The sequence below is a fragment of the Oryza glaberrima genome, chromosome 3, assembly GCF_000147395.1.
Source record: "Oryza glaberrima chromosome 3, OglaRS2, whole genome shotgun sequence".
Taxonomy (NCBI): domain Eukaryota; kingdom Viridiplantae; phylum Streptophyta; class Magnoliopsida; order Poales; family Poaceae; genus Oryza; species Oryza glaberrima.
In genome coordinates, this window is record NC_068328.1 from 3,697,127 (window position 1) to 3,722,552 (window position 25,426).

General features: G+C 45.3%; 5 protein-coding genes across 7 annotated transcripts; 4 read left to right on the forward strand and 1 right to left on the reverse strand.

The window, feature by feature from the left end:
* The first annotated feature begins 324 nt into the window (after positions 1-324).
* Positions 325-3,126, forward strand: LOC127765750 (uncharacterized). Its single transcript, XM_052290697.1, has 7 exons — positions 325-654; positions 845-900; positions 982-1,046; positions 1,144-1,590; positions 1,686-1,811; positions 1,912-2,095; positions 2,371-3,126. Exons 1-7 carry the CDS (start codon positions 492-494, stop codon positions 2,524-2,526), a joined length of 1,197 nt encoding a protein of 398 aa, XP_052146657.1. The 5' UTR covers positions 325-491; the 3' UTR covers positions 2,527-3,126.
* Positions 3,127-3,923: 797 nt separating this feature from the next.
* On the forward strand, positions 3,924-8,919 carry LOC127765127 (probable glucuronoxylan glucuronosyltransferase F8H). Of its 3 annotated transcripts, none has more exons than XM_052289965.1 (17): positions 3,925-4,295; positions 4,383-4,449; positions 4,533-4,639; positions 4,776-4,864; positions 4,945-5,038; positions 5,478-5,664; positions 5,774-6,029; positions 6,141-6,353; positions 6,436-6,522; positions 6,669-6,803; positions 6,876-6,989; positions 7,087-7,334; positions 7,404-7,484; positions 7,559-7,790; positions 7,920-8,018; positions 8,094-8,282; positions 8,509-8,919. In XM_052289965.1, exons 3-17 carry the CDS (start codon positions 4,570-4,572, stop codon positions 8,602-8,604), a joined length of 2,190 nt encoding a protein of 729 aa, XP_052145925.1. In that variant the 5' UTR covers positions 3,925-4,295; positions 4,383-4,449; positions 4,533-4,569; the 3' UTR covers positions 8,605-8,919. The 3 variants fall into 3 exon arrangements, with proteins under 3 accessions (XP_052145924.1, XP_052145925.1, XP_052145926.1); XM_052289966.1 differs by having other exon boundaries at positions 3,926-4,295; positions 5,464-5,664; XM_052289964.1 differs by having other exon boundaries at positions 3,924-4,295; positions 4,533-4,864.
* Positions 8,920-10,231: 1,312 nt separating this feature from the next.
* LOC127768424 (dehydration-responsive element-binding protein 2E) lies at positions 10,232-11,323 on the forward strand. The gene has a single exon (XM_052294005.1). The coding sequence runs from the start codon at positions 10,278-10,280 to the stop codon at positions 11,232-11,234; it is 957 nt and encodes a 318-aa protein (XP_052149965.1). The 5' UTR covers positions 10,232-10,277; the 3' UTR covers positions 11,235-11,323.
* Positions 11,324-12,188: 865 nt separating this feature from the next.
* LOC127768816 (adenylosuccinate synthetase 1, chloroplastic) lies at positions 12,189-15,374 on the reverse strand. Its single transcript, XM_052294471.1, has 4 exons — positions 15,072-15,374; positions 13,195-13,887; positions 12,804-13,115; positions 12,189-12,572 (listed from the first exon to the last, which is right to left on the reverse strand). Exons 1-4 carry the CDS (start codon positions 15,360-15,362, stop codon positions 12,402-12,404), a joined length of 1,467 nt encoding a protein of 488 aa, XP_052150431.1. The 5' UTR covers positions 15,363-15,374; the 3' UTR covers positions 12,189-12,401.
* Positions 15,375-15,472: 98 nt separating this feature from the next.
* On the forward strand, positions 15,473-23,163 carry LOC127768559 (uncharacterized). Its single transcript, XM_052294166.1, has 10 exons — positions 15,473-15,924; positions 16,008-16,082; positions 16,201-16,254; positions 16,340-16,418; positions 16,520-16,647; positions 16,771-16,854; positions 16,937-17,020; positions 17,112-17,263; positions 17,404-17,554; positions 22,357-23,163. Exons 1-10 carry the CDS (start codon positions 15,583-15,585, stop codon positions 22,672-22,674), a joined length of 1,467 nt encoding a protein of 488 aa, XP_052150126.1. The 5' UTR covers positions 15,473-15,582; the 3' UTR covers positions 22,675-23,163.
* The last annotated feature ends 2,263 nt before the right edge of the window (positions 23,164-25,426 follow it).

Sequence of the window (25,426 nt, forward strand, 5' to 3'; positions counted from 1 at the left end):
CATAGTAGTAATAAAATTGATCCTATCGGACGGATGAAAAGAAACGGTCGCCATCACTGTCCTGAGATCTCATCAGTCATCGGGTGTGAGATCTGCGACGCTAATCATCTCCTCGGATTCTGTCCACTCTCACTCGGAACGTTCTATTAACAGGGCGTCAGGGCCCCTCCTCTCCTTTAATAACCCTCCACGTGCTCCAGTGCGCCACCCATCAAGTGGGTCCCACATGTCAGTGTCTCACCAGAGCTGGCCATCCCCCCAACGGTCGAAAAGATGGACCGCGAGCCAACGGCTGGTCATAACATCGTAACGGCTCGACGCCGCGCAGCGCTCCACAACTCACGAGACGAGGCAGAGGCGCTCGCCGCGGAGGAGCCACCACCACCCACCGCCGCCGCCGCCACCGCAAACTCTCTTTCTTCTCTCGCCTGGACGAGCCGCCGGAGCGCTCGGGGGAGAGCTCTGCTGCTTGGGGAGGGGAGGCGGAGGCGATGGAGTCGATGGAGCCCAAGGACATCGACTGGAGCAGGGTGGTGTCGCGGTACGTGCGCGACGAGACCTACGAGGGCATCGAGGCCCCGCACTGGGCCGACCTCACCGATCCCGAGGCCGGCGTCGCCGCCGTCGACGACGAGGCCTGGTTCTGCCGCCCCGGTACGCTCGCCTCCAGGATTTTCAAGAATCGGTTCGGTTCTTGATCACCGAAGCCGTCTTCCCTTGGGGGATGGATGGATTCCGCTCTCGTTTTCGCTCGATTTGTTCTCTGATCTTGACACAAAAGAAAGAAGCTCTGCTTCTTGATGGCACACGCTCTTGATTTGATTTGCTACTGTTGTCGCTGCAGATTGCCGGCATCCAAAGACGGTCGAGGACTTCCTCAAGATGAGCCCCAGCCCCAAGGTATGTGCTGATTTCTCGCCTGTGTTTCTCCTTCTCTGAACTTCGATTGGTTCGGTTTTCTCACTTTCTTCCTCGGATCAGGGCAAGCTACTGCGATCAGTGTCGGCCATGATGATGCCGTTCGGCGAGAGGGACACCAACCTTAGGTGAGCAGAGTTCTCCGGTTAAATTCAGCTGCTCGTCACTCACCTACTTCGATGCGACCATGTTCTGACCCCAATTTGTTTGATCCATTTTGCTCAGAGACGGCAACAACAATCTCAAGAGGCGGGGAGCCGTCGCCGGCAGCGGCATCGCCGCCCCCTTCACGCCGCCCAAGCCCAAGGCTGCGGCCAAGAAGAGGTTCCAGGACGACAGCGAGAACCAGGACCCGGCATTGGCCACTCCACCTCCGCCGCCACCGGCGGCGAGTAGGCCACCGTTCGGCGCGGCACGGTGGGCCAAGAACGCCAAGGACGCCATCAAGTCCAGCGCGGAGAAGCGGCCGGGCAATGCAGAGAAGGAGGCCCTGCTCAGCAAGAACGCCGCGCCGAGGCAGCTCAAGAGCACCCTCTCGGCGAGGAACCTCTTCTCCGGGAAGGACATACTTGGCCAGATATCGGACTTCTACAATGAGCTCAAGCGGATGGCCGGCGGCAATGGCAGCCGGCCTGGGTCGGAGGCCATGGAGGAATTAAGCTCAAACCCAATGTAATTAATTCTCTTCTCACTGAACTACTGAAGCGACGCAGGAATCTGGTTCTTGCATCCGTACTTTCATGTTCTTGACATACTGATCTCTGCAGAAATGAGGGCGATGTGGCCGAGAAGAAGGTCGATTGTGGCTGTGGCACTGGTGATCAGGTTCCCTCTGAAGAAGCCATCAAGGAGAAATCAAGGCAAGAAACAGCAGAAAAGAGTCCAAGCACAATGTAATTTCCTTGTCACTAGAATGCAAAACAACATTTCAGATCATCAGATGAATGCTTCCATGGTTGCTGGAGGTGCTGACAATTGGTTGGTTTTGTGCAGGAAGGGGAAGAAGATGGGATTGAAAGTGGAATCTGCGAAGCCCACCAGGTCCTCTGTGTTGAAGGAGGTGAAGGCCACACCACCGACTCCGCAGCGGTTCCCATCTCCCTCGACGAACCGTGTCAAGAACGTGAAAGCAGGAGGCATGTCGATGGCAAGCTCACCACTCAAGAAGCCACTGAAGGTGACTACAGCATTCTTACTGTGCTAATTTAGTTGTTTTACTTTATTTATGTTGCTAAGTTGTTTCATTGTGGCCTTCCATATAGGTCTTCAGTTCAGGCATTTTTGTGTAATTACTTGACATCTGCATGCGACATTAATCACTGTCTTATCACTGTGGCAACTGACATCTGCATGCTTCTAGTTTACTAATGCTGTGGTTCCCACTTGTATACTTCTCATTTCAAGTTGATTGTGCAGTGATCTAATTACTGTGAGAAATGCCTTTTTCTATAGGAGAAGGGGACACCTAGTAAGGATCTGGAGAACAGCAAAGATGCTAAGAGGCAACCTTTTGGTGTCAAGGACATGAACAACACCAAGTCTTGTGATGCAGAAGGCTCTAGTAGCATGTTTTGGTTCTTGAAGCCCTGCACCTTCCTAGTGGAGTAGCAGCAAAATAACGGGAAGCTTTAAAGAACTGCATTTTATGTAGTTAGAATACATTATTTCATTCTATTTGAGATACCTGTTTGGTTGATTCATTTGATGGACATTTTTGTCAGGGAAATAAACAGCAAGCTATGTATAGTTACTAGCAAAGTCATTCAAGTTTGAGAGATTCTTTCCATATGTGGGGTTCGAGATATAGCAAAATGTTGTTGTTCTTTATGCTGCCTAACCGTTTGGCCGGGGATCTGCCATTTTCTTGAAGTGATTTCGTCCCATCGCCCGAGATGTTGAAACTCTATCCACCTGTTAAGTTGAGTAGATTTTTCAGTCCAGGTCCACTAATTTGGATCAAACATATTTTCTTCTTCATTAAACTGATGATGATGGTGATATATCTACTTTACGTTTGTCTAGTTTCAGAAGTTTGACTTGCAACTATTTAACCCGTAACTTCTAAATATCAGATAAAAGAAATTTTACAATCTTTTAGAGGTACCAAGAGATAACGAAATTCCGAGAGGTACAGGTACCAAATCTTCAGCTACAGGTACCACAGTTGGACTGGAAATTTATCATTACTCAATGGAGGCAATTTTATCATTATAAAAACTAGGTGTAATTCAATGTCATTGCCCCTTCCGTTCCGTTTAGTGTTATACTCCATCCATTCTAAAATATAATAATTTTTAACTATTTAGATGACTATATTCATAGTTAAAAGTTAATATATTTTAGGACATATGCAGTAACAGTATTTTGGATCAGGTGTTCTATAAACTGTTAAGTACTGTAGGAGTACTTGGTACAGGTGTTATATAAACTGAGCTGTATAAACGTTAGATTAAACCAGTAGCACGAGGAGTTCTTTCAATCACAGGGAAGTAGACCATTTCAGGAACGCAACGATTTTTAACTTCCTCTTGTTACAAACCAAACATTTCCCACAAATTAATGCATGCCAACTCCCAAAGTCAAATATGTACTACTCTTAGGGCCGGTTTGGTACACCTCCAACTCCTAAATTTAGCTTCAGGAGTTGGGTCTGGAGTGGACTTGTGGAGCTGCCTAAACTCAGCTCCACAACTCTAGTTCATTTTGTGAGAGAGCTCCACCCAGCTCCACTCCTAATTTTGGTGGAGCTGAAACTGTTTGGCTGAGCTCCAGTTCCAGGAGGGGTGGAGCTGGAGCTGTGTCAAACAGACCCTTATAATACGCCAACCAAAATGAATTTGCTATTACACTTGTCAATTCTCCCTTGTGGCACGGCTTAAAAAAATACCACCATTTCCTGCCCAATACCACCTTGTCAACAAAAGAAGGAGAAGGAGAAGAAGTTCTTGAACATTAACGGGTATTGGGGTATCAAATTCCCGGAGCCCCGGTCAAACTCCGAACATTCCCCCCATAAACAGTGTCCCAATACAAATTTTTTGGGCTCCTGTCGGATCCGAAATTCCGTAGACACCACTTCACCTGGATCCGCTCCGACCGCTGCGCTTCGTGCTCCTCCGCGATTTCGTGATTCTCTCGCGTTTGCTCGATAGCTTCCGCCTCCCCCATTTCCTTCTTCTCCATCGAATTTCTCGGAGACCTGCAGTAGCGCAATTTCTCTTTGCCGCGGCGGCAGCGGCAGGGCACGGGCGGGAGCGGCAGCGGCAGCGGCGGCGAATCGAGGGGCCGGCGAGGACCGGGTGATTGGGGCCGGGGCGCAGCCGGTGCGGCACGGCGGAGCTAGGGCGGAGGGGGGAAGCCCGGCGGGCGGAAAGCAGGTTGGAAATCTGTCTCGATTTTGCTGCGGTTTGTTGCGAACTCATTTTTAGCTTGTCTGATGTGGTGAAGTTGTGCGTGGTTTTTAGGCATAGCTCGTTGTGTCCAGGCTCCGGGAATTTGTTGGCTCCGCCGCCACAGCGCCACTGCTTGGGGGTAAAGCTCTTGGGTCTCTGATCCAACTCGCGTCGATTTGGTTGTATTTTCGGTTGATATATGGCAAGAACTGTGGCTTTCAGATGATGGTTTGACCATGCGCACAATGCGTTCGACGAAATGTCCATGGGCATTCCTGGGCGTGGCTGGCGCCCTGGTGATGCTCGTCGCCGCGGTCCATGTCTTCATGGTGCCAATCCTCCCTTCCTCGCTCGATTTCTTTGGTGCTGGTCACGGCATTGGCAAGCCAAGGAATGTGCTGCCAGGCGTTGGAGTGGTGGACTCACGTCTCAGTGGGCAGTTCCCTTCTGATTCGTATGGTGCAGTGACATACCGTGGTGCGCCGTGGAAAGCTGAGATTGGCAGATGGCTTGCTGGATGCGATGCCGGCTTGTCGGTTGTCAATATTACTGAAGTAAGCACTTATCTTTGTCACTGACCATTGCGCACTGCTTTAGCTTTCCTCGGATTAATTTGGCTGTTCTTCTGGAACAGTTTATAGGTACAAAGCGGTGCGAGCAAGACTGCAATGGGCAAGGTGTGTGCAACTATGAGCTGGGAGAATGCAGATGCTTTCATGGATATGCTGGTCAGTCCTACTTTGTCAGCTCAATTAATGTGTTAATCTTGTTAATAATTGATCAATGAAATTGCAATTTCACAAGGGATTTCGATCACTAGAAAGATTTAATGGTTAGAACATCAACTTGCAGTTTAACAAGGTTGGGTTTTAATCACATACCATTTTGATAAGATTGGCTTCTTGTTAGATCATTCCCTTGCCTATCTACTTATGTTAACTGCCATCGGTTATGGCATATTAGTTTCATTTTTACCAGTTTCTGTTTCTTCTCCTTTTCTTTTCCTGAAAAGAAAAAAGAATCATATGTACTGCATGCTATGCATGGTGGAGGCATCTGTACCATTCTTTGCTCTTTTTTTTTTTTGTTATTTCTTAAGCTTCTCGTTGTAACAATTTAAAATGTATCACTGTGTTGCTAATCTCTACAAAAGGTTATCATATACAGGAAAACGATGTGAGGAGGTTCAGAAGGTGGAATGCAACTTACCAAGTTCTCAAGAATGGCCTGTGGGACGGTGGATAGTTTCCATATGTCCAGCCCATTGTGATACAACAAGGGCAATGTGCTTTTGTGGACCAGGAACAAAATATCCAGATCGCCCTGTTGCTGAAGCTTGTGGCTTTAAAACAATGTAAGGAAGAATATCATTGATGCTTATGTCTTTTCGATAAAACAATATAAGAATATTATTTATACTTCAGTAATCAGTATCATTGAACTTCTCTAGCTCATATTTTTAGCTTGCCTAAAAAACCTGATGACCCGAAGCTCACTGACTGGAAAACACCTGATCCGGATGTATTCACGACAAACAAGAGTAAGCCAGGATGGTGCAACGTGAATCCTGAGGATGCTTATTCTTCCAAGGTGAAGTTTAAAGAAGAATGTGATTGCAAATATGACGGACTCTGGGGGCGATTCTGTGAGACACGTGTTGAATGCAGCTGTATTAACCAGTGCTCAGGGCATGGACATTGCCGTGGTGGTTTCTGTCAGGTATCTCTCAAACAAGTTGATCGGATAAAAGTCATGAAAATGTGTTGACAGACTGATTTGTGTTTGCTACCTTCTTAAGCTATAATCTAATTGAGTATAAATTTCTTTCAGTGTGACGGTGGATATTTTGGAATTGATTGCAGCATGCCATCAAATTATTCAGTTGCATATGGCATGCCCTCATGGCTCCAACCACCAATGAATTTACCAGACTTGAAAAACATAAGCTCCAGCTCCATCAATGTTAAGGTTGTTGCTAAGAAAAAAAGACCACTTATTTATGTATATGATTTTCCAGCAGAATTTGACAGTCATCTTCTTGAAGTAAGTACATATAGTAAGCTTAATTCATTAAATTCTTAAAGCTTTACTGCTGATTGAGATAAAAAGACGTGTTCTATTGTAGGGACGGCATTACAAGTTTCAGTGTGTGAACAGAATATATGATGACAAGAACAGAACCATATGGACCCAGCAACTGTATGGTGCTCAGGTTTGTTAAGCTAATTACTATCAGAGTGGCACTTATGATATATGTTCGTTGTTCCGTGTTGATAGTAAACATAAATCTTGCTCAGTAGGGCACATTCGGATCTAGATCTGACCAATGTATGATGCAATTTTTTCTTTTCCATGTAGATAGCACTCTATGAGAGCATCCTTGCTAGCCCTCATCGCACACTAAATGGTGATGAAGCTGATTATTTCTATGTGCCAGCTCTTGACTCGTGTCTAATAACTAGATCTGATGATGCCCCGCATCTGCAGATGCCGGTAACATCGATCATCCATTTGTTGTCTCGAATTGTTTTTGTTCTCCTTCAATAATTTGATTCTTGATTTTAGAGGGACTTGCGCCTCAGGAGCTACCATACTCTGGAGTACTACAGAATGACTTATGATCACATAGCTCAGCGGTATCCTTACTGGAACCGCACTTCTGGAAGAGATCATATCTGGGTGGGTATTGTGTTTATATGTAATTAATATTATGATGATTCTTGAATCATTATTGCATAGTCACTAATTGATAGTTTTTCAACATACGAATGAGCAGTTCTTCTCATGGGATGAAGGTGCCTGCTATGCTCCTAAAGAGATCTGGAACAGCATGATGCTCGTCCACTGGGGAAACACTAACACAAAACATAAGAATTCAACGACAGCTTATTGGGCAGACAACTGGAATTATATTCCTATTGACAGAAGAGGCAACCATCCCTGTTTTGATCCAAGAAAGGATCTTGTGCTTCCAGCATGGAAGCAACCTAACCCAGCAGCCATCTGGTTAAAACTATGGGCGAGGTGTGTTTGAGTACTTTTGAATATTTTTGAACCAATATCATTTAGAGCATTAAAATATATTTTTCGCAGGACAAGGAACAACCGTACAACACTATTCTATTTCAATGGTAATCTAGGACCAGCCTATAAGGATGGCCGTCATGAAGACACGTATGCATCTCTTCATATGTTTGTACAAAAATATATGGCCAACTTGTATCTAAATCTTCTACTGCATAATGCAGCTATAGCATGGGGATTCGGCAAAAGCTGGCCGCTGAATTTGGTTCCACACCAGATAAGCAGGGGAAGCTTGGAAGGCAGCACACAGCCAATGTTACAGTTACCTATTTGCGAACTGAGAAGTACTATGAGGAACTAGCAAGCTCTATTTTCTGTGGTGTCTTGCCAGGGGATGGCTGGAGTGGGCGTATGGAGGATAGCATGCTTCAAGGATGCATTCCTGTAATAATTCAGGTGCCACAATATCATTTTCTCCATTTCTATTATTGTGGATCAAGGGAGGTTATAATGTGCAATTGTGCATCTCTGAGAATCATTTGACCTACTACTCATAATTATCTTCTATGTTGGCTTAAATTGTAGGATGGAATTTTGCTTCCCTATGAGAATATGCTTAATTACAACAGTTTTGCAGTCCGCATACAAGAAGATGATATCCCAAACCTCATCAGAATACTTCGAGTATGTGTTTGCATTAACTCCCCTTTTCGTTCGGTTATAACTTTTGACACATACTTGGTGTTTCCATCTCACCAGGGGATAAACGAAACACAAGTAGAGTTCATGTTGAGAAATGTGCGCCAGATATGGCAGAGGTTCTTCTACCGTGACTCTATATTGCTAGAGGCTCAAAGGCAGAAAAGATTATTCTCTGAGGAGGCACCGTGGTCTGTTGAGGTGTCAAAACTAGACAAGGTTGATGATGTCTTCGCTACTTTCATACAGGTAATTACTGGAAAAGCTTGCCAGATTGATCTGTATTTAGGGACTTAACATAGTTTGCTCTGACCATACTTACATAGTTACATTTGCCATAGCAAAGCTTTAACAGACCCATACTTACTATACCACAAAAGAATAAATGCTTGCTCATGTCTCTCGCCTTTTACCTTCACCTTAGAATTGTGGTTCTGTTGACATTTCGTATTTGCTGAGTACGATGTTTTTGCAGGTATTGCATTACAAATTATACAATGACCCTTGGCGGCAAGGTGTCCTCCAAAGAAAGGAAACCGGGTTGCCTGACATCTGCTCGAAAGCTTCCTGAAATGTCTGGCAGACACTACAAATGTAAAGCTAAGATAGGCATATATGTAGTTCTAGATTCCTAGAAAGTGACCTATTACCTATAAATTCTGTTACATTCAGGAAGATTCAAACGTTACCTTTGGTAGTTCATTTCTTCCAGAGTTTTGTCAGATTGACCCCCAGGCCATTTTCTGTAAGGATAATAGCAATAGTACCTTGCTTTCTTGATTCGGAATTGATGTATAGGGCACATTCTTTACACACACACACACACACACACACACACATACTGAGAATCCAATACGTATACTATAATTTTGTCTTTTGTGAGGAATTGAAGTGGTTTGGATTCTGTGTTGATTGATTCAATAGTTAGTAGTACTGAAAAAAGGTATCATCGATGCAACCATTTATGTATTTAGCAGTGTTAGTTGAGAAGTGAATTCAGCAGTGTTGGGAGTTCCTTACATACTCCCAAGTCCCAACACTGCTAAATACATAAATCACAGAAGTACATTACATGATCACACAGAAGCATATACAGTACAGTACTTTTTTCATAGATTTGTGGTGGTATCCTATCCTGAATTGCTCTCCGTTGGTCAGAGAGACAAGGAGACCGATAAGCTCAGATTGCAGGAGGCAAGAGGGCTAGAGAGCCGAGAATCATGCGTTCATGGAAACATGGGCACATGCACCCTGTCCGACGTGGACGAGAAGCATGTGAAGTGGACGCGCTCGTGAGAGCCAAAAATGCTGTGAGGTGGATCTTTATACCTCGCATTGATACCATGGTAATATGGTAGTAAACTGTGTACATGGAGCATCAACATGCACGCCATGCTATCCGCCTATCCGTACGTACGTTCTCTCGGTGCATGCACAGATCGGTAGTGCCCAGTATGCTAATCCTACAGATACCATCTGTAGTATATTATATATCAAGTATGCAAAGAGCAAAGTAGTTCTCTAGGATTAGTGCCCAATATGCTAATTAATTCTGCAGATACAATCTGATGTAAACTGACTGTTGAGTGTTCAAGTTTACAAGGATTTTTTTAGAGATAACGAAGATTATGACTAGCGAGATATATCTACTACTCAAATTCCAATTTCCAAACGTTGAACCTACAAAATCCATAGGTTATCTTGTTATTAAATTTGCCATGGAAGCCTCTTATAATTACAATAACCTAAACCAGAAAGAATCGTTTGCAACAATGCACTGCAGAGACTGCAGCACATCATCCATCCTAGAGATGCCCCCAACGGTCACATGCGCGCTAAGCTCACAGGTCCTCAGAAAGCGCGACACCACCGTGCCAACACAACGCCACCACCATGCATTCTCCCCTTCCGGCCCGGCCGTGACAACATTTAACACCCAACCCCATCGGATCACACTACTTATCCCGCGCCGCGCTCCCCCTCTCCCGTCTCCTCCTACTCAGTCACACTCCCCTCACTCCCACTTCACTCCACCCCTCGCGCTCCCACTTCAAAAACCTCGCGCCTCCCCCCATCTTTCGACGACGAGTCGTTCAAACTCCAAACTCCAACCCAAAAACACCGCCCGCGCCTAGCTAGCTATATGTGTTTGCGTACGTGCGAAACCAGGTGAGATTACGTGCGTTTCGCTGTGATTTCACGTACGCCGGCTGCGTCTCGCGCGCGCGCGCGATCGATCGCCGTATGGAGAGCTACGGGAGGAAGCGGGCGTGGAAGAAGGGGCCGACGAGGGGGAAGGGCGGGCCGCAGAACGCGGCGTGCGAGTACCGCGGCGTGCGGCAGCGGACGTGGGGGAAGTGGGTAGCCGAGATCCGCGAGCCCAACAAGCGGACGCGCCTCTGGCTCGGCTCCTTCGCCACCGCCGAGGAGGCGGCGCTCGCCTACGACGAGGCCGCGCGGAGGCTCTACGGCCCCGACGCCTTCCTCAACCTGCCCCACCTCCGCGCCGCCTCCGCCGCCGCCGCGCACCAGCGCCTCAGGTGGCTCCCGGCCTCCGCCGCCGCCGCCGCCGCAAGGGGGGGCGCCGCCGCCGTCCCCGCCTACGGCCTCCTCAACCTCAACGCGCAGCACAACGTCCACGTCATACACCAGAGGCTGCAGGAGCTCAAGAACTCGTCGTCGTCGCCGACCAAGCCGCCGCCGCGTACGCCGACGCGCGCCAACCCGCCTCCGCCGCCTCTCCCCACCTCGTCACCCTGCTCCACCGTCACCAACAGCGTCGGCTCCGCGGCTCTGCCTCCGCCCATGTCGTGCTTCCAGGCGCTGGAGCAAGCGATGGCGGCCACGGCGGCGATGGAGAGCGCGCCGTGCGACGACGACGCCGCCGTCGTGGGCTTCGGCGCCGACAAGCCCCAGCTCGACCTCAAGGAGTTCTTGCAGCAGATAGGCGTGCTCAAGGCCGACGACGACGGCGCGACAGGCAAGAACGGCGCCGTCCACGGGGACGACGGCGAGCTGGCGGACGCGTTTGGCTTCGGCGGCAGCGGCGAGTTCGACTGGGACGCGCTGGCTGCCGACATGAGCGACATCGCAGGAGGCCACGGCGGCGCGCTGGGCGCCAATGGCGGGTTCCAGATGGACGATCTGCATGAGGTCGAACAGTTTGGCGGGTGCATGCCCATCCCTATTTGGGACATTTGAAATCTCATCGGTAGTCATGCACAAGCTTTGAGCAAATTTCTAGCCTATCTGCATGCAGATGGGTCATTTCAGTGATGCAAAAGCTTTAATTCTTCCAAGTTCATGTAGTCTGATCATCTGATGGGTAACGAGTTTTTTGTTTAAGAATGATGGGTAATGAATCTGCATGCATTTCATGAATCTGCAACAAAGTCTTGATCTGTTAAGTGCAAAAAACTATTCTAGAAGTAGGGGAGATCAGAGCTTGTTTTTGCATACCATTTAAAACCTTGTTTGGATTAAGAAAAAACAAAACGCAGAAATATAAATATAGAACAATAAACATAGAAATGCACGTGTAAAACAGAAAAAATTTTAAAAAAACATGTATAGGTGTTTGGAACGCATGAATTTTATGAAATAAGACTCTTGTTGCTTAACTAACAAGGTAATAAATTCCCTTTTTATGGTTAAAAATCACCTCATTGTTGCTCACTTCACAGGGAAAGTTTCCCTTAGCTTTGACCTTATTTTTCCCTTGATTTCGACTGAAGGAGTAAAGAATAGAGAAACTCAGGAAAAGTTTCCGAAAGAATTTTTATGCCATTCATATATTCCGAACACCACGGTAGGAAAGAAAAAAAACTATAGTTTTCAATTCTTTGATTTGAAAATCCTCCATCCAAAACAGGCCCTAAAAGGTCGTTAAAAATTTGACAAAAAAATCCACCTCCTAGAAGTATCATATTGCGTGGGGTCGCTTATCTCGAACACAGTCTATGTGGGCTGTGGTTACCATATCACAATCATGAAACGCAAGGCCCTAAAATAACTCTTCTCAAGACGGAATCAACACACAGTTCGTAGAAAAAGATGTGATGCAATATTTGTCAGGCTTCCAAGCAAGAAATTTTTCGTGATTATTAGCGCAGAATATAGGGGTCTATAGCACCAAACAAGTAAAGTCAAAAGATAAATACTATAAAGCAACCCAAAATTATTGCATCATTGTTGACGTCTTGGAAGATTCTTAGAATTATTGCAGGCAATTGCATCACATTACCAGTCAGTAGCTTTTCCCATGTATTACAGGTACAACGAAATAGCGGTAAATACTGATGAGCGTCGCTCAAGGCCAAGTTAGGGCTGAAATATTTTGGTTCAATTGATGACCAAATGGAGTTGCTTTTACTTGTATATTAGAGCATCCCTCCCAGGTCCAACACCAATGTAGTGGACTGGAACACCAACGAGCTCTTCTATCCTCTCGACATAGCGTTGGGCAGCTAGGGGAAGTTCACTGTAACTCCGGACAGACGAAATGTCACTTTGCCACCCAGGCAACACCTCATATTTGACCTGAAATATAAGATTCAGCGAATGAGAGATGAAAGATATAAACCTTACATAAGCCCTAGTACAGAACAGCAAATACCATAGGTTTAACAGAGGACCTGATGCCAAGACATTCATGGAAATAATCATATTGCATCTTACAACAAGATAAAAAAAATTCAGCAAGAAACAGTTACATTACACAAATACCTTACTATTCAACAAACAGAAAACAATGGCATCCCAAATGCTTACCTGTACTTGCTCCAGAGTATCAAGATCCCCTGGGAAGGATTGTAGCTTCTGCCCATCAGGTTGGTTATAAGAAACCCCCAGCTTAACTTCTGGTAATCCAGACAGAACATCAAGTTTGGTCAGATTAAGAGATGAAAACCCATTTATCTCGCAGCAGTACTTTAGTGCAGCAATGTCAAGCCAGCCACAACGCCTTGGGCGGCCTGTTGTCGTCCCAAATTCCATTCCTGATTTCCTAAGGAGATCACCTTCCTCTCCAAACAGTTCAGTTGGAAAAGGCCCAGAACCAACCCTTGTTGTATAAGCTTTTACCTGCATGTGAAATATTGGAGTGACTCAGCGCTATATGATAGAAAGAAGAGAGGTCTTAGTTACAATAGTTCTAACTTACCACTCCAATCAGGTCACCAATACACCTTGGGGCAATCCCAAGGCCAGTGCATATCCCACCAGCTGAAGGGCTAGAAGAAGTCACAAATGGGTAAGTTCCAAAATCAATATCCAACATAGTTGCTTGACCGCCTTCAACCAGAATTTTCTTCTTCTGTTGGATAGATTCATTCAACACATGAACAGTATCAGCAATGAACGGCTCCAAGCGCTCTGCAAATCTTTTGTACCTCTCAACCTCTTCCCTGAGCATGCTTTTGCTGTACTCAAAGCCTTCAAACCTTGAAGCGGCATCTTTAAACAAGACATCAAGCTTATCCCCAAAAGTGTCCATGTGCCTTAGATCACAGACTCGCAGTCCGTTTCGAGTGACCTTGCTGGAATAACATGGTCCAATGCCTCTCTTAGTTGTCCCTATAAAGGAATTAGCAAGCTCTGCTTCCCTAAGTCCATCTACAGCCTGATGCAGATCAAAGAGTAAATGTGCCCGGTCAGAGACCAATATTCTTCCATTGCAATTGACTCCATTGGATTCAAGACCATCAATTTCATTAAAAAATCCTGGAACATGGATCACCGCTCCATTGCCAACAACACACAGCGTTCCTTCATGGAGAATACCAGATGGAACAAGATGAAGAGCAAATTTCTTTCCTTCAGAATTGTAAATGGTGTGTCCAGCATTTGCTCCGCCCTGATGATAAACAAAATAGAAATTAAGATTAAGGCTTCCATGCTTAAGACCAACAGACAACTGGTACCGTGGAGCATACTATATGGTCTCCCAGGGAAACCATAAGGAAACCATAAGACAATAACAATAACTTTTGGTTATCAATAAACTGACAGTAATTAGATCACTATTGGGCCTGTTCAGCTGCAAGGGCTGCTGCAGCCTGCAGGAACAGTTAAGCAAGCAAAAATAATAAAAAAAAACAGTGGGCTGGCTGCAGCTGGCTGCTGCACCTGCCTGCCGAACAGGCCCGCTACTTTGAGATCTTTGGCTGTGCATCTATTGTGCTGACTGCTGAGACTGAAGATATAATATCATCTTCAGTTACCTAAAAGATGACCACTAGTCCATATGCTGAAAAAGAATAAGTAAATCCAGCAATTAAATTAAACTACCCAAGAGGTTGATCTCTTGACTGAGTTAAGCAACTCAAATACTTTACCCAACAGAAACTACAACGCTGCACGCTTGCAGTCTTGCACATAGTATCACCACACATGCACTTGTTATGCAATGAAATAATTGCATGCTTTTCTGCTAGATTCAGAAGCTACAGCAAGGAAGGATGTTAACATTTGCTCCAGCGTGTACATGCATGATTATGACAAGCTGTTTGACATCCATATGAAGGGGAATTATCATCGATAGTCAATCCTGCTGGTGATCCAAAAGGAGTCGTGTTTTAACAGTTCAATTTTTGCTGTCATAATCAAACGTCCAGGCCTCTTTTGCCACCACTACCACAAAGCCCCAGCCAACTTACAAGAAATGTAAAAATTCATCGTCTACAAGACTACAACCCACAAACAAAGGGGGAGATAAGAGGTTGCAAATTTATTCTTCTGCACACACACTTCAGAGATAAACCCAGGCTATCTGCGGTGATTTCTAAACCATAGTAACCACAAAAGTAGAAGCTAAAAAAGCTGAATTTCTAGGAACGGATGATTCTACCACAGATGAGCCTACCATCCGGATCAAACATCAATCAACCAAAACAGCCTCGATTCCAAGGATTCCTTCCGATTAACATGCAAGATCAATTTCTATCACCCAGTAGTAGTGCAAGCAAACAAGCCATCAAGCATGGATTAGAGCAATAGTAAGCATTCCACGGAAAGGGAATCGTATTCGTCTCTCGTCACCTGGCAACGCGCGACGATGTCGAAGCGAGGGGCGAGCACGTCGACGAGCTTCCCCTTCCCCTCGTCGCCCCACTGCGACCCCAGCACCCCGGAGACCTGGCTCAGCGCCGACACCCTGTCCGCCGCGGGGTCCGCCCCCACAGCCGCCGCGGACACCGCGGCGGCAGCAGGAGCCCGTGTCCTTGGCAGGCGCACCGATGGCGCCGCAGGCGCAGCCGCGGAGAAGGATTTCCCCGACCCCGCTGCGGCGGCGGCGGCGGCGGCGGCGTGGTTGACAGTGGAGAGCGACATGGCTCGAGGGTTTTAGGTGCTCAGAGACAGTGGGGGCGCTGTTTGCTTAAGTACACAGATTGCACGTGTTGGAAAGGAACAAAATGCGCCAACGACTGTACGAATACGTATTTTGTGGGGGCGCCAACGAAATTGAGAAGAGAACACAAACCCAATCCAGAGGAGGGAGGAGCGCCGCCGCCGCCGCTCAGGCGAGAGGTTGCCGGAGCCGCCGCCACCGATGCTGCGCGTGGTCTCCACCCTCCCCGCGCTCCGCCCGCTCCTCGCCGGGAGCACGCTCCTCCTGAACGCTAGACCTCTGCTCCGCTCCCGCCTGACTCGGCGGCCGTTTCGCGCCGTCTCGTCCTCCACGGCGTCCCCGTCGAGCTCCAGCTCCGGCGCCAGGGACTTCGGGGGTGTGGATTTCGGCGATGAGCGCCTTCTGCGGTGCGCGGCGGCGGGGAGAGCGCCGCTGCGGGTGGCGGTGCTGGTGAGCGGCGGGGTGGACAGCAGCGTCGCGCTCCGCCTCCTCCACGCCGCCGGCCACCGCTGCACCGCTTTCTACCTCAAAATCTGGTTCCAGGTACACACGCGTTGCTCATTATGTTCTCTGCTACCACCGCTGATCTGAATGATCGATTGCATAGCTGAGTGCTCTATCTGTAGGAAGATTTCAGGAACTTTTGGTCTGAATGCCCGTGGGACGACGATTTGAAGTACGCGCAAGCTGTGTGTGACAAGGTATCATCGTTCAAATATTAGCTGAAGCATGGAGTTTCGTTAATTGCTGATGGGCATCATATATTTATAAACTAGTTTTCTCGACATGAACTCAGTGTTCCAATGGTTGGTTCTGTAGATTGATGTACCGTTGGAGGTAGTCCATCTATCTGATGAGTATTGGAACCATGTGGTAAGCCTCGTTGGAGTATTTTGTCACCTTGTACAATGTAGTGGTCGCGTTAATCATTCTAAGAAAAACTGTGAATGTTTGCTAGGTATCTCACATAATTAACGAGTATCGCAGTGGCCGTACTCCGAACCCTGATGTTCTTTGCAACACAAGAATAAAGTTTGGTACAAACACTGTACTGTGATAGGTTTCCGCTATGCAAATCTGGCTGTAAATTGAAGTATGTTTTTTAACTTTCGTCTTGTTGGTTATTCTTTTGTTGCAGGAGCTTTCTTAGAAGCTATTGAAAATTTGGGATTTGATTACATAGCATCTGGACATTATGCACATGTAGTTCATCCATCACCTGACGATGTTGAAGGGCCATCAGTCCTCCAACTTTCAAAAGACAAGGTATTTGTACTTCACACTAAATAGCTGGGTTTGGCTTATAACAACAAAGAAACAAAACCAGATAGTTCGCTTAACAACATTTTTCATAAGAAATCGCCTTATTGACTCTCCTTGTTTTTTCAGGTGAAGGATCAAACTTATTTCCTTTCACATCTATCTCAGACCCAGCTTAGAAGGCTTCTTTTTCCACTGGGATGTATAACAAAGGTTGGATGATTTATCAATAAAGGATATTTAATTCTGGTTAGATGCTGCAAGTGGCATTCCTAATTGTACTAATAATTTTCAGGATGAAGTGCGCAGGCTGGCTGCTCAGATGGACTTGCCTAACCAAGATAGAAAGGATTCCCAGGGGATATGTTTTCTTGGCAAGGTAATTGCTTTGCCATTGTTAATATAAATTGTAGTCAATTCTATTTCCTTAGAGTTATCTCATTATAACTATGAAAACTCTCACTTTCTAGGTCAAATTTAGTGAGTTTGTTGAAAGACAGATAGGAGAGATGGAAGGAGTACTGTTGGAAGCTGAAACTGGAGACTACCTAGGGACACACCGTGGATTTTGGTTTTATACAATTGGTCAGCGACAAGGATTGCGCCTTCCTGGCGGACCCTGGTAAGGACTATCACTTTGGAGATACTAAACTAAGTTAAATATTGATTTACCACAATATCCAATGGATACTATCGTTTTGCCATGTAGCACACATCTATTCATCTAATGTCCATCAAATTGCATCTATTTATCTTTTTCAGGTATGTGGTTGAGAAAGATGTTCAAAACAATGTGGTTTTTGTCTCAAGGAATTACTACTCGCTGGATAAGAGAAGGCGGACATTTCGTGTTGGATCGCTGAACTGGTTTAGCAATTCTGGACCAACAAACAATGAGCAACTTAAATGCAAGGTACCAGATCTATGCACTAGCCTCTGTGGTACTGTAGCATATGGTTGATACCCTTTAGCCTTTTCTTTCCAGTTATTTTTTGAACTTATCGGCTCTCAACAGTCAACACCAGCAGTTATTATGGTGCTTTTGAAAGATGGGAATCCGATGTGCTAATCTGAGGCCGATCATCCTTTTAAGCTATCAATCATATTGCATGCCTTTTCTTGGATTTAGCATTCAGACGTCAGATACAGGGGGTGTGTACTTGTGGGAAAAGAATTCTATGGCACCAAGTGCTACAAAACATCTATAGCACCTCTTATCAGATGAAAACTTGTGTTGGATACAAATCTCAAAGCATCATCTTCCTCTCTCCCTTCTTTGTCCTTCTCCTTAAGCTAACTCAGTATCATTAATGCTGCACCTGGCATGCATGGTCGGCCATGGTCTGTCCATGTTAGAGCAGATCAATAGACAACTGTAGATCATGCACCTCACGTCAACACCCCCAATTTAAGTAGCAGCACGGTGAGACCAAGAGTGACAACGCCTGTCATCAACTAGGGTTACTGTATGGTAATGGCGAATCAAGGTTGCCGGAGAGATTAGTGACAAAGGTCGTGGGAGCGACGGTGGGCCACAGGCGGTCTCGTCAACGTACCCTATAGGTTGCATTTTGTTGGTGAATGTCTTGAAGTATCAGGAAGATTTGCCTGTTGATTTTGTTCCAGGGTGATGCTACGAAGATAGTTGATCTAGATGATCCAGGGGCCTTAGATCTTGATTTTAGAGTTGATACATCTGTGAGAAGAGATAGAATGGAAGATACTGATGCTGCTCGTAGATCTGTTTTCGATACGTGTTTCTACAGGGGTGCCACGGATGTTTTTATAGCACCTTGTGCCATAGAATTTTTTTCCCATACTGGTGTGTCCCAGGACTTTTTTTTTTTACAAGCAGTTCCTATGTTACTCTCTTTTTTTTTATCAAATATGACCAAATTGTCTCCTAGTTGCATTGGTTAGGATAGCATGCCCATGCTGGCAACTTTATCTTGAACTATTTGGTGCTGGGGTAGATGAGTGGCTTACAAATCCTGTTGATTTCTCCTTTTAGCTAAGCCATCCTGAAACAGATTAACTCTACAGTAATCCTTATTCTTGAACTTCGGGAAAATGGGAAACCTCTGCAGCTTCAAACCAATGCCAAAGATTCAACAAGCTTATGACTCCCTCTGTTTCATATTACTTGTCGTTCTAGCATTCAAAATGTGTATCAAAAAACTTGTCGTTCTCATGTTCCAAAGCACTTTTAGAGGTGATCTTCCCTCTCTACCTGTTTGATGAATTTTTGTGCCAAAATTCATAGAAAAAATAATAAACCATTGGGCATTAATTTGCAACCCAATTTTACAAAATATACGAGAAGCGTGTCTCTATGACGTGTGGGACCAAAAAATTCAAATATCATACGATGTCCAAATATAATCAATATTGGACTCGTTTTGTTGTATGTTTTGATTGGAAAATAATGGTTCCGACAGAATTCATATTTGATATATGATTAGAGAGATATAAACATTTGAAGGAGAAGATCAACTAGTGTTAACCGTATATCCTTAATTGGTTTGCTGATCCTCACCGGTTGGTAATTATCCTTATGAGGTGTGGCGTCCACCGTCAATTAGCCAAGTTAATCCTCGTGATTATCTCCAGCACACACACGTTCTTTTTATCTGGAGCACAAAATTCTTTTTATCACGCGCAGGTCATTGGATTAACAGACGCGCTGGCTTATCCAGAGAATTAACGCGTGATTTCGCTGGCTTGCGCTGGAATCTCGGAAGGGATTAGGCGAGGACGCCGGCCGTCGCCTCTACACTTATATAAGGCGCTGTCCCTCACGACGCACGGAGGGGGTGGGAGAAAAAACCCCCGGCGCAGAGGCGGCTGGCGGAGGAGACGTAGCAGGGCAACCCTGCTGCGTGCTCTGATCTGATCAATCACCCATACATCCAGAAGCCTATATCAATAGATACACAATCACACGCCGTCGCCGGCGCCGGGCGCTTCACAGCACGCAAGCCTGAGCCGGCGATGAACCTTATACCACACATACACGCACCCACAAATATTTGATTAGGAGCTTGATTTCGATTAGGCAAAAGGAGATTAAATTCCATCGGCGGCAATTCGCGAGGAGATTAATCATTGCCGGCGACGATTGTGCCGGTGTTCGTCATCAAGCTAATCTGCATGTGCTGCAGACCTGATAAAACATCAGGGGAGCAAAAAGATCAGATGCACGCCGTAGTGCTGCGCGGTTGCGCGGCCCGGCTGACAGAAAAGTAAAGTGGAGTACCGATGAACATGTCGTGGATGTGTTGTGAACTTGTAGCCATGGATATAAGTATTCCCAGCGGCGCATGCACACGCACACGTCATCTTTGTCAAGCGATTAATGTGGGCTGCAAATAAATACAAGGCGAGCCTGACCCTCGTGGGGGGTTGGACCGTCGAAATTATCAATATTAAGTATTGGATGTGATATTTATTTGTATAAACTTGGGATGAGTTTGAGTCTTATTGGCATCAGACCAACCATGATCTATACATATTTATATTCATGCTGGATGAGTCACGTATTGCCTCGTGCATATCATGTACGGGAGCAATTCATTCCCTCTCCAAATTCTACCGGATGGACGGGAGCAATTCTCACAATTCCTGAAGACAAGCATTATTTGCTAAATAAAACAATGCTAGCCAGGAGGGCGAGGGCATGCAGATTTAAAACACACGTCGATATCATGGCCGAGTGTCGACGAGATGAAATGGCCGATTTATCAATATTTGTGCTACGTCTGAGACCGATGAGGCCAGACAAAGCTATTCATTCATTTCATTTGTCTATGACCGACGAGGCTAGACGAAACCATGGCCGAGTGCCGACAAGGCCATGTCACTATACTATTAACACGTCTAAAACGGACGGGAGCCGGATACACCGTTGCTGGGCACCGACGAGGCAAAAGCAACCACAAAATCTATGTTTGATGAAGGCCGGGGTACATGACTGGGCACCGACGAGGCAAAAGTCACCCGCTTCACCAAATTCCCTCCGCACACCGACGTGATGGTAGTGTATTGTGATTGGGTTTTGGCGAAACAAAGCCATCCGTTCCACATTCACTATATTCATCGTTAAATCTGCACGAACCTCAACCTTCGGCGAGCAATTAATTTTGAAGATGACGATCACAAAGCGCAGCTTAATCGGAGGTGTTCCATAGGCTCGCTCCTGTGGATGTAATTAACCGGTAGCCTCATTGCTAGGCGCCGAGAATCAGCGGACTGCACGCAATCTCCAGTCAGCATACCTTTTCGCAAAATCTATTTCGAGAGGCATCTCGATTTAGACTTAACGAGCGACGCGGACAATTACGTGAGAAGTACTAGTAGCGTTACAGACATGCATGCGAGTAGTTTTTGCTATTAGGTTGTGCATATTTTTTTTCATCTTATGAAATTTTCTATTAAATTACTTATCTGATCTATGATCCGATTACACCGTTATGTTCGTAACGATTAAATCTTTACAACAAGATCTCACATGATTATATTTTGATGAAAAATCACAAATGACTTTTATGATATGTCTAAATTACTTTTAGATTTCACTAAGTTACTTCTTAGACATATAAAAGTAAATTCAGTAAAGCCTAAAAGTAATTTACATATATTATAGAAGTAACTTAGAACAAAATGAATGTAATTTTGGCATGTCATTTGAAGTAAATCCGTTGTAGAGATAAAAATATGACTCTATCTAGAAATTAAATTAATCAGCACAAATTATGGAATTAACTAAAAACAATAATGAAAGTAATCACCTCAGAGCATTATGAATGTATAGGAAGTATTTTAATCAAATCTAAAAAAGTAACTTATATATATGATAATTATATATATGATAATTTGTTCAATGAAAAAAGGTATTAATTAAAGTTACTTTCTTTTTGTTATAAGTTACTTCTATAATATATGTAAATTACTTTTAAGCTTTACTGAATTTACTTTTGTATGTCTAAGAAGTAACTTAGTGAAATCTAAAAGTAATTTAGACATATCATAAAAGTAATTTGTGATTTTTCATCAAAATAAAATCATGTGAGATCTTGATGTAAAGATTTAATTGTTACGAACATAACGGTGTAATCGGATCGTAGATTGAATGAGTAGTTTAAGAGAAAATTGTATTTGAAGTATAGGTGGATGGTGTCTCTTATAGATGGAGTGATAGCTGGTTTAGACAAACTAGCTACCACTAGCTGTGTAGTCACGTCCATACCTTTTCATTAAGCATTTCTCGCGAAGGCAAAAGGCGAACTTCTGCGGGAGCCCTCATGTATTTGTAAACATTCATGATAATGAATCATGATTAATAAAATACAAGGTTTCCCTATTTTCTGTGTGTTCGTTGTTTTGTTTTCATCAAACACTACCTTTCATCAATGTAGTCATACACTAATGCAGTAACAACTCTTATTGGCTCATGCTTTGGAAAAATAATTGAGATGTATTTAATGAGGGTAACCATGTAATCTTCCACATCTTCTTGGTTTGTGTGAGATTTGTTAGAAAGACAAGTAATTTGGAACAGAGGGGTATCTAATATGTGTGTATTTATTTTCCTTGACATTTTTTAATCAGTTGTGGCTTTGCACTGTGCATTCATTAAGACCAGTCATATGCACCTACTCCTATATCAAATTACCAATTACTTTATGCACATGCTAATATGGATCATTGCATTATCAGGTACGTCATAGTCCTGAATTTCATGATTGCACCGTGACACAAGAGCAAACATCAGAAAATGGAGTTATTTTGGTGGTGCGTCTGTCTGAAGATGATCAAGGTTTAGCAGCTGGTCAGTTTGCGGCCTTCTACCGTGACAATTTATGCCTTGGGTCAGGCATAATTCTGGATTCTTGGGACGAAATGAATTTTCCAGTCTGTGCAAGGGCTTTAGAAATTGCTAGAATGGAGGATAAGTCCAGACTGGGGAAGCCAGTAAAGATAATGAACTTCGAACATATCGTGAAATCAGAAAAGGAGGCTATTGAAGTGGCATGATAGGCACAGTCCCTGCAGCCTTCTCTTGAGTCTTGACTACTCCGTACATTCGTGGTTCTGTAAAGTTGCACGTTAACCCTGCAAAAGCAAGAATCGTGTTGTCCCCAGGAACTCCAGCTGGTTCTTCAAAGGAGGTATGGTTGGCGAGCTTGCATTTCTGAAGAGGGTTCTCTGGATAAAAGAGGCGGATGAACATCATTATCCATGCAAGAATTGACCTGGCATAAATTTTCAGCGGTAAGCTGCCGATCTGGCAGGAAATCACACGAAGGGTCTCGGAATTCCACTGATGAGCCAAAGCGTCTAGAACTCTAGATCCGATCGTCAGTTAAGCATTACAGTATCCTCTTATAGCAGTGTATCAGGAGATGCTCCTTTCATGCTACTACTAGTACCGGTTTTATTTACGTTGTACAAATGTTAAGGTTATTGTAGGCGAACATCGAATGGTAGAATTTCTACCATTCTGATCATATGTTTATCACTTTCTCGTCTCGGTTCGGTTGGTTGGTTCTGTGCCAAATCGAGATGTTTTTTCACGAAGTTTGTTGGACGATTGATATTGTTCACGAGCCATCGGTGCGACTTGCGACACGATATCTGTCGCTACCGAAAATGAAAAGTACAGGTCGCCTGTTCAGGCTGGCCTCAATCATGCTCCCTCAGGTCTTAATAATTATTAAGCTCACTTAAGAACCTTCTTAGGGATTTCGTCTTCGGATGTACTTTTCGCGCGAAGATGGTACAATGTTCTGGAGAGTTCCGAGCGATTGGCCATGCAGCATCTGATTCACTGATTGGCATCACAACCATTTTGGATTTCGCCGTTTCTGCTTCTGCCACAATAGTGCATGCAGAGCCTCATTACCTGAATTCCAGTAAGAGTCAACGGTGTCTATAGTAGCGAGGGTTATTCGCTTAGACTTTTAAGTCAGCTTATTGGCTTATACGATTTATAAGCCGATGAATTAAGTGTCCTAAGTTTAGTGGTGGAGTCATACATCTACCTCACATAAACCCAAAAAAGCTTATTTAAGCTAGCTTTTGGCTTAATAGTGTTAGAGTGACTTATGGCTTAAAAAAGCTAAAAAAAAAAAAAGCTGCTTATTTGTTTAGATTTAGACTTTTTGACTTATAAATTAGCTTATAAGCCTAAACAAAGAGGGTCATATATTCTCAACACGCCGGGCATCTGGCGGCTGTTGAGATTTGAGATCGAATAGCAAAATGATTAGTTGACGAGTCCATTCTAGAAGCTTACATGTTTCACTTTCATCCTATATTTTTAGGTGCATAGAAACAAACTAGTTCATGCCACTAGTACAGAGTTTTTTACATGTAAAATACCAAGCAAATCGGAAGTTCTCGCCTCTTGCTTATCTGGACGCAGTAAAAAATACCTACAGTCTATTCATCCAAAGGCCAAATCAAATCTCTGTGACGCCATTTGGGCTTATCATTGAACGGGCACATTGGCACGCCCGGAGTAGGCAGGGAAAGACGAGAAAACAATGGGGCCTCTCAGTCTCCCTGACACTGCCGCTGAAACGTGCGCAGCGGCCAGCGATGCCAAATGGCTACAGAAAATTGCTGTTGAAATCGCCGGCTCAGCGCGCGTGTCGGCGAAAAGTCTCCGTCGTTTGCATTAGAGAATACCTAATGCCGTGACTGATCCGTCAGGAGGGCTGTTTGGTTCTTGCTTTTTTCTTTCATCTGCCAATTGCTTCCTAGGAGTTGTTATTTGGGGGGAAATTTTCAGGAGTTCTTGACATTTCCTCTTCAGATTGCACATACAGAAATGGAGCGGTTGGATCAAATTATCAGACCAAAGAGTCAAATGCTTCTATTCATTTCAGTTCTCAACTACAGCTTCTGATCAAGAACGCAAACTTTCCCAATTATACACAGCACATCCCCATACACGCACACAAACACGCTAATTTTCTCACAAAATCTCGATCCCCTCTGAACAGATTACTAAGCTTGATTATTCCCTTCTCTACATGCTACATCCAATCCCCAACCCAAAAAAAAAGGGAAAAGAAACTAGGCAAAAACTACAAGTGAAGGGGGCAAATTGAGGAGAAAACAAGATGCAAGAGAGATTCACAATCGCACAAGCTGATGACGTGCGGGCCGCGGGCGATTGTAGCCGACATACATGTATCCGATCAATAGGAAGAAGAGAGGTGTCACCGGGCCGGGCGTCTAGCGGAGGGCGCGGGCGAGGCCGGAGAGGATGCGGGAGAGGCCGAGGCGGAAGCGGAAGATGGCGCCCTGGGAGTACGGCGCGCAGTCGCGGAAGACGGCCTCGATCGCCTCGACGAAGAGGCTGAGGCTCCGCACCGGCGGCACGTACAGCGTCAGCGGCGCCGCCGAGAAGGCCAGCGCCATCAGCAGCTGCAGCATCGCCACACCTCCAAGACCAAAATCACCACCAGCTTAGCTCCCTCCCCACGACCAGATCCAGGGAGGCAGCCGGCCGGAGACACGGTGTGTCTAGCCAGATGGAGGAGTGGACGCCGCGGCCGCGCACGGTGCTTTGCTAATTGCTAGTAGTAGCCGTGGTGATGGTGGTGGACTTGATGGCGTGGTGGTGGGTTTTTTTTTTTCTTTTTTTGGTCTCGCGCGACGCGCGGTGCGGTGGTGCGTGTGGTGGTGCGTGTGGTTTTGGCCTGTGCGTCGGGGGCGGAAACGCGATACGGTGGCGAGAGCGAGGTGAGCGGCCGTGCGGCGCGTCGCGTATCGTTTT

What these genes read in the sequence shown, in the direction of transcription:
- LOC127765750 (XM_052290697.1), top strand. Translation starts at nt 492, where the DNA reads ATGGAGTCGATGGAGCCCAAGGACATCGACTGGAGCAGGGTGGTGTCG. An exon ending in GGCCTGGTTCTGCCGCCCCG is followed by an intron (nt 655 to 844) that starts GTACGCTCGCCT and finishes TTGTCGCTGCAG; the next exon opens with ATTGCCGGCATCCAAAGACG. An exon ending in GAATTAAGCTCAAACCCAAT is followed by an intron (nt 1,591 to 1,685) that starts GTAATTAATTCT and finishes TGATCTCTGCAG; the next exon opens with AAATGAGGGCGATGTGGCCG.
- LOC127765127 (XM_052289964.1), top strand. Translation starts at nt 4,547, where the DNA reads ATGCGCACAATGCGTTCGACGAAATGTCCATGGGCATTCCTGGGCGTG. An exon ending in TGGTTAAAACTATGGGCGAG is followed by an intron (nt 7,335 to 7,403) that starts GTGTGTTTGAGT and finishes TATTTTTCGCAG; the next exon opens with GACAAGGAACAACCGTACAA. An exon ending in TCTTCGCTACTTTCATACAG is followed by an intron (nt 8,283 to 8,508) that starts GTAATTACTGGA and finishes ATGTTTTTGCAG; the next exon opens with GTATTGCATTACAAATTATA.
- LOC127768424 (XM_052294005.1), top strand. Translation starts at nt 10,278, where the DNA reads ATGGAGAGCTACGGGAGGAAGCGGGCGTGGAAGAAGGGGCCGACGAGG.
- LOC127768816 (XM_052294471.1), bottom strand. Translation starts at nt 15,362, where the DNA reads ATGTCGCTCTCCACTGTCAACCACGCCGCCGCCGCCGCCGCCGCCGCA. An exon ending in TTGGTGACCTGATTGGAGTG is followed by an intron (nt 13,116 to 13,194) that starts GTAAGTTAGAAC and finishes TTTCACATGCAG; the next exon opens with GTAAAAGCTTATACAACAAG. An exon ending in ATACTCTGGAGCAAGTACAG is followed by an intron (nt 12,573 to 12,803) that starts GTAAGCATTTGG and finishes CTTATATTTCAG; the next exon opens with GTCAAATATGAGGTGTTGCC.
- LOC127768559 (XM_052294166.1), top strand. Translation starts at nt 15,583, where the DNA reads ATGCTGCGCGTGGTCTCCACCCTCCCCGCGCTCCGCCCGCTCCTCGCC. An exon ending in ACCTCAAAATCTGGTTCCAG is followed by an intron (nt 15,925 to 16,007) that starts GTACACACGCGT and finishes CTCTATCTGTAG; the next exon opens with GAAGATTTCAGGAACTTTTG. An exon ending in GGATATGTTTTCTTGGCAAG is followed by an intron (nt 17,021 to 17,111) that starts GTAATTGCTTTG and finishes CTCACTTTCTAG; the next exon opens with GTCAAATTTAGTGAGTTTGT.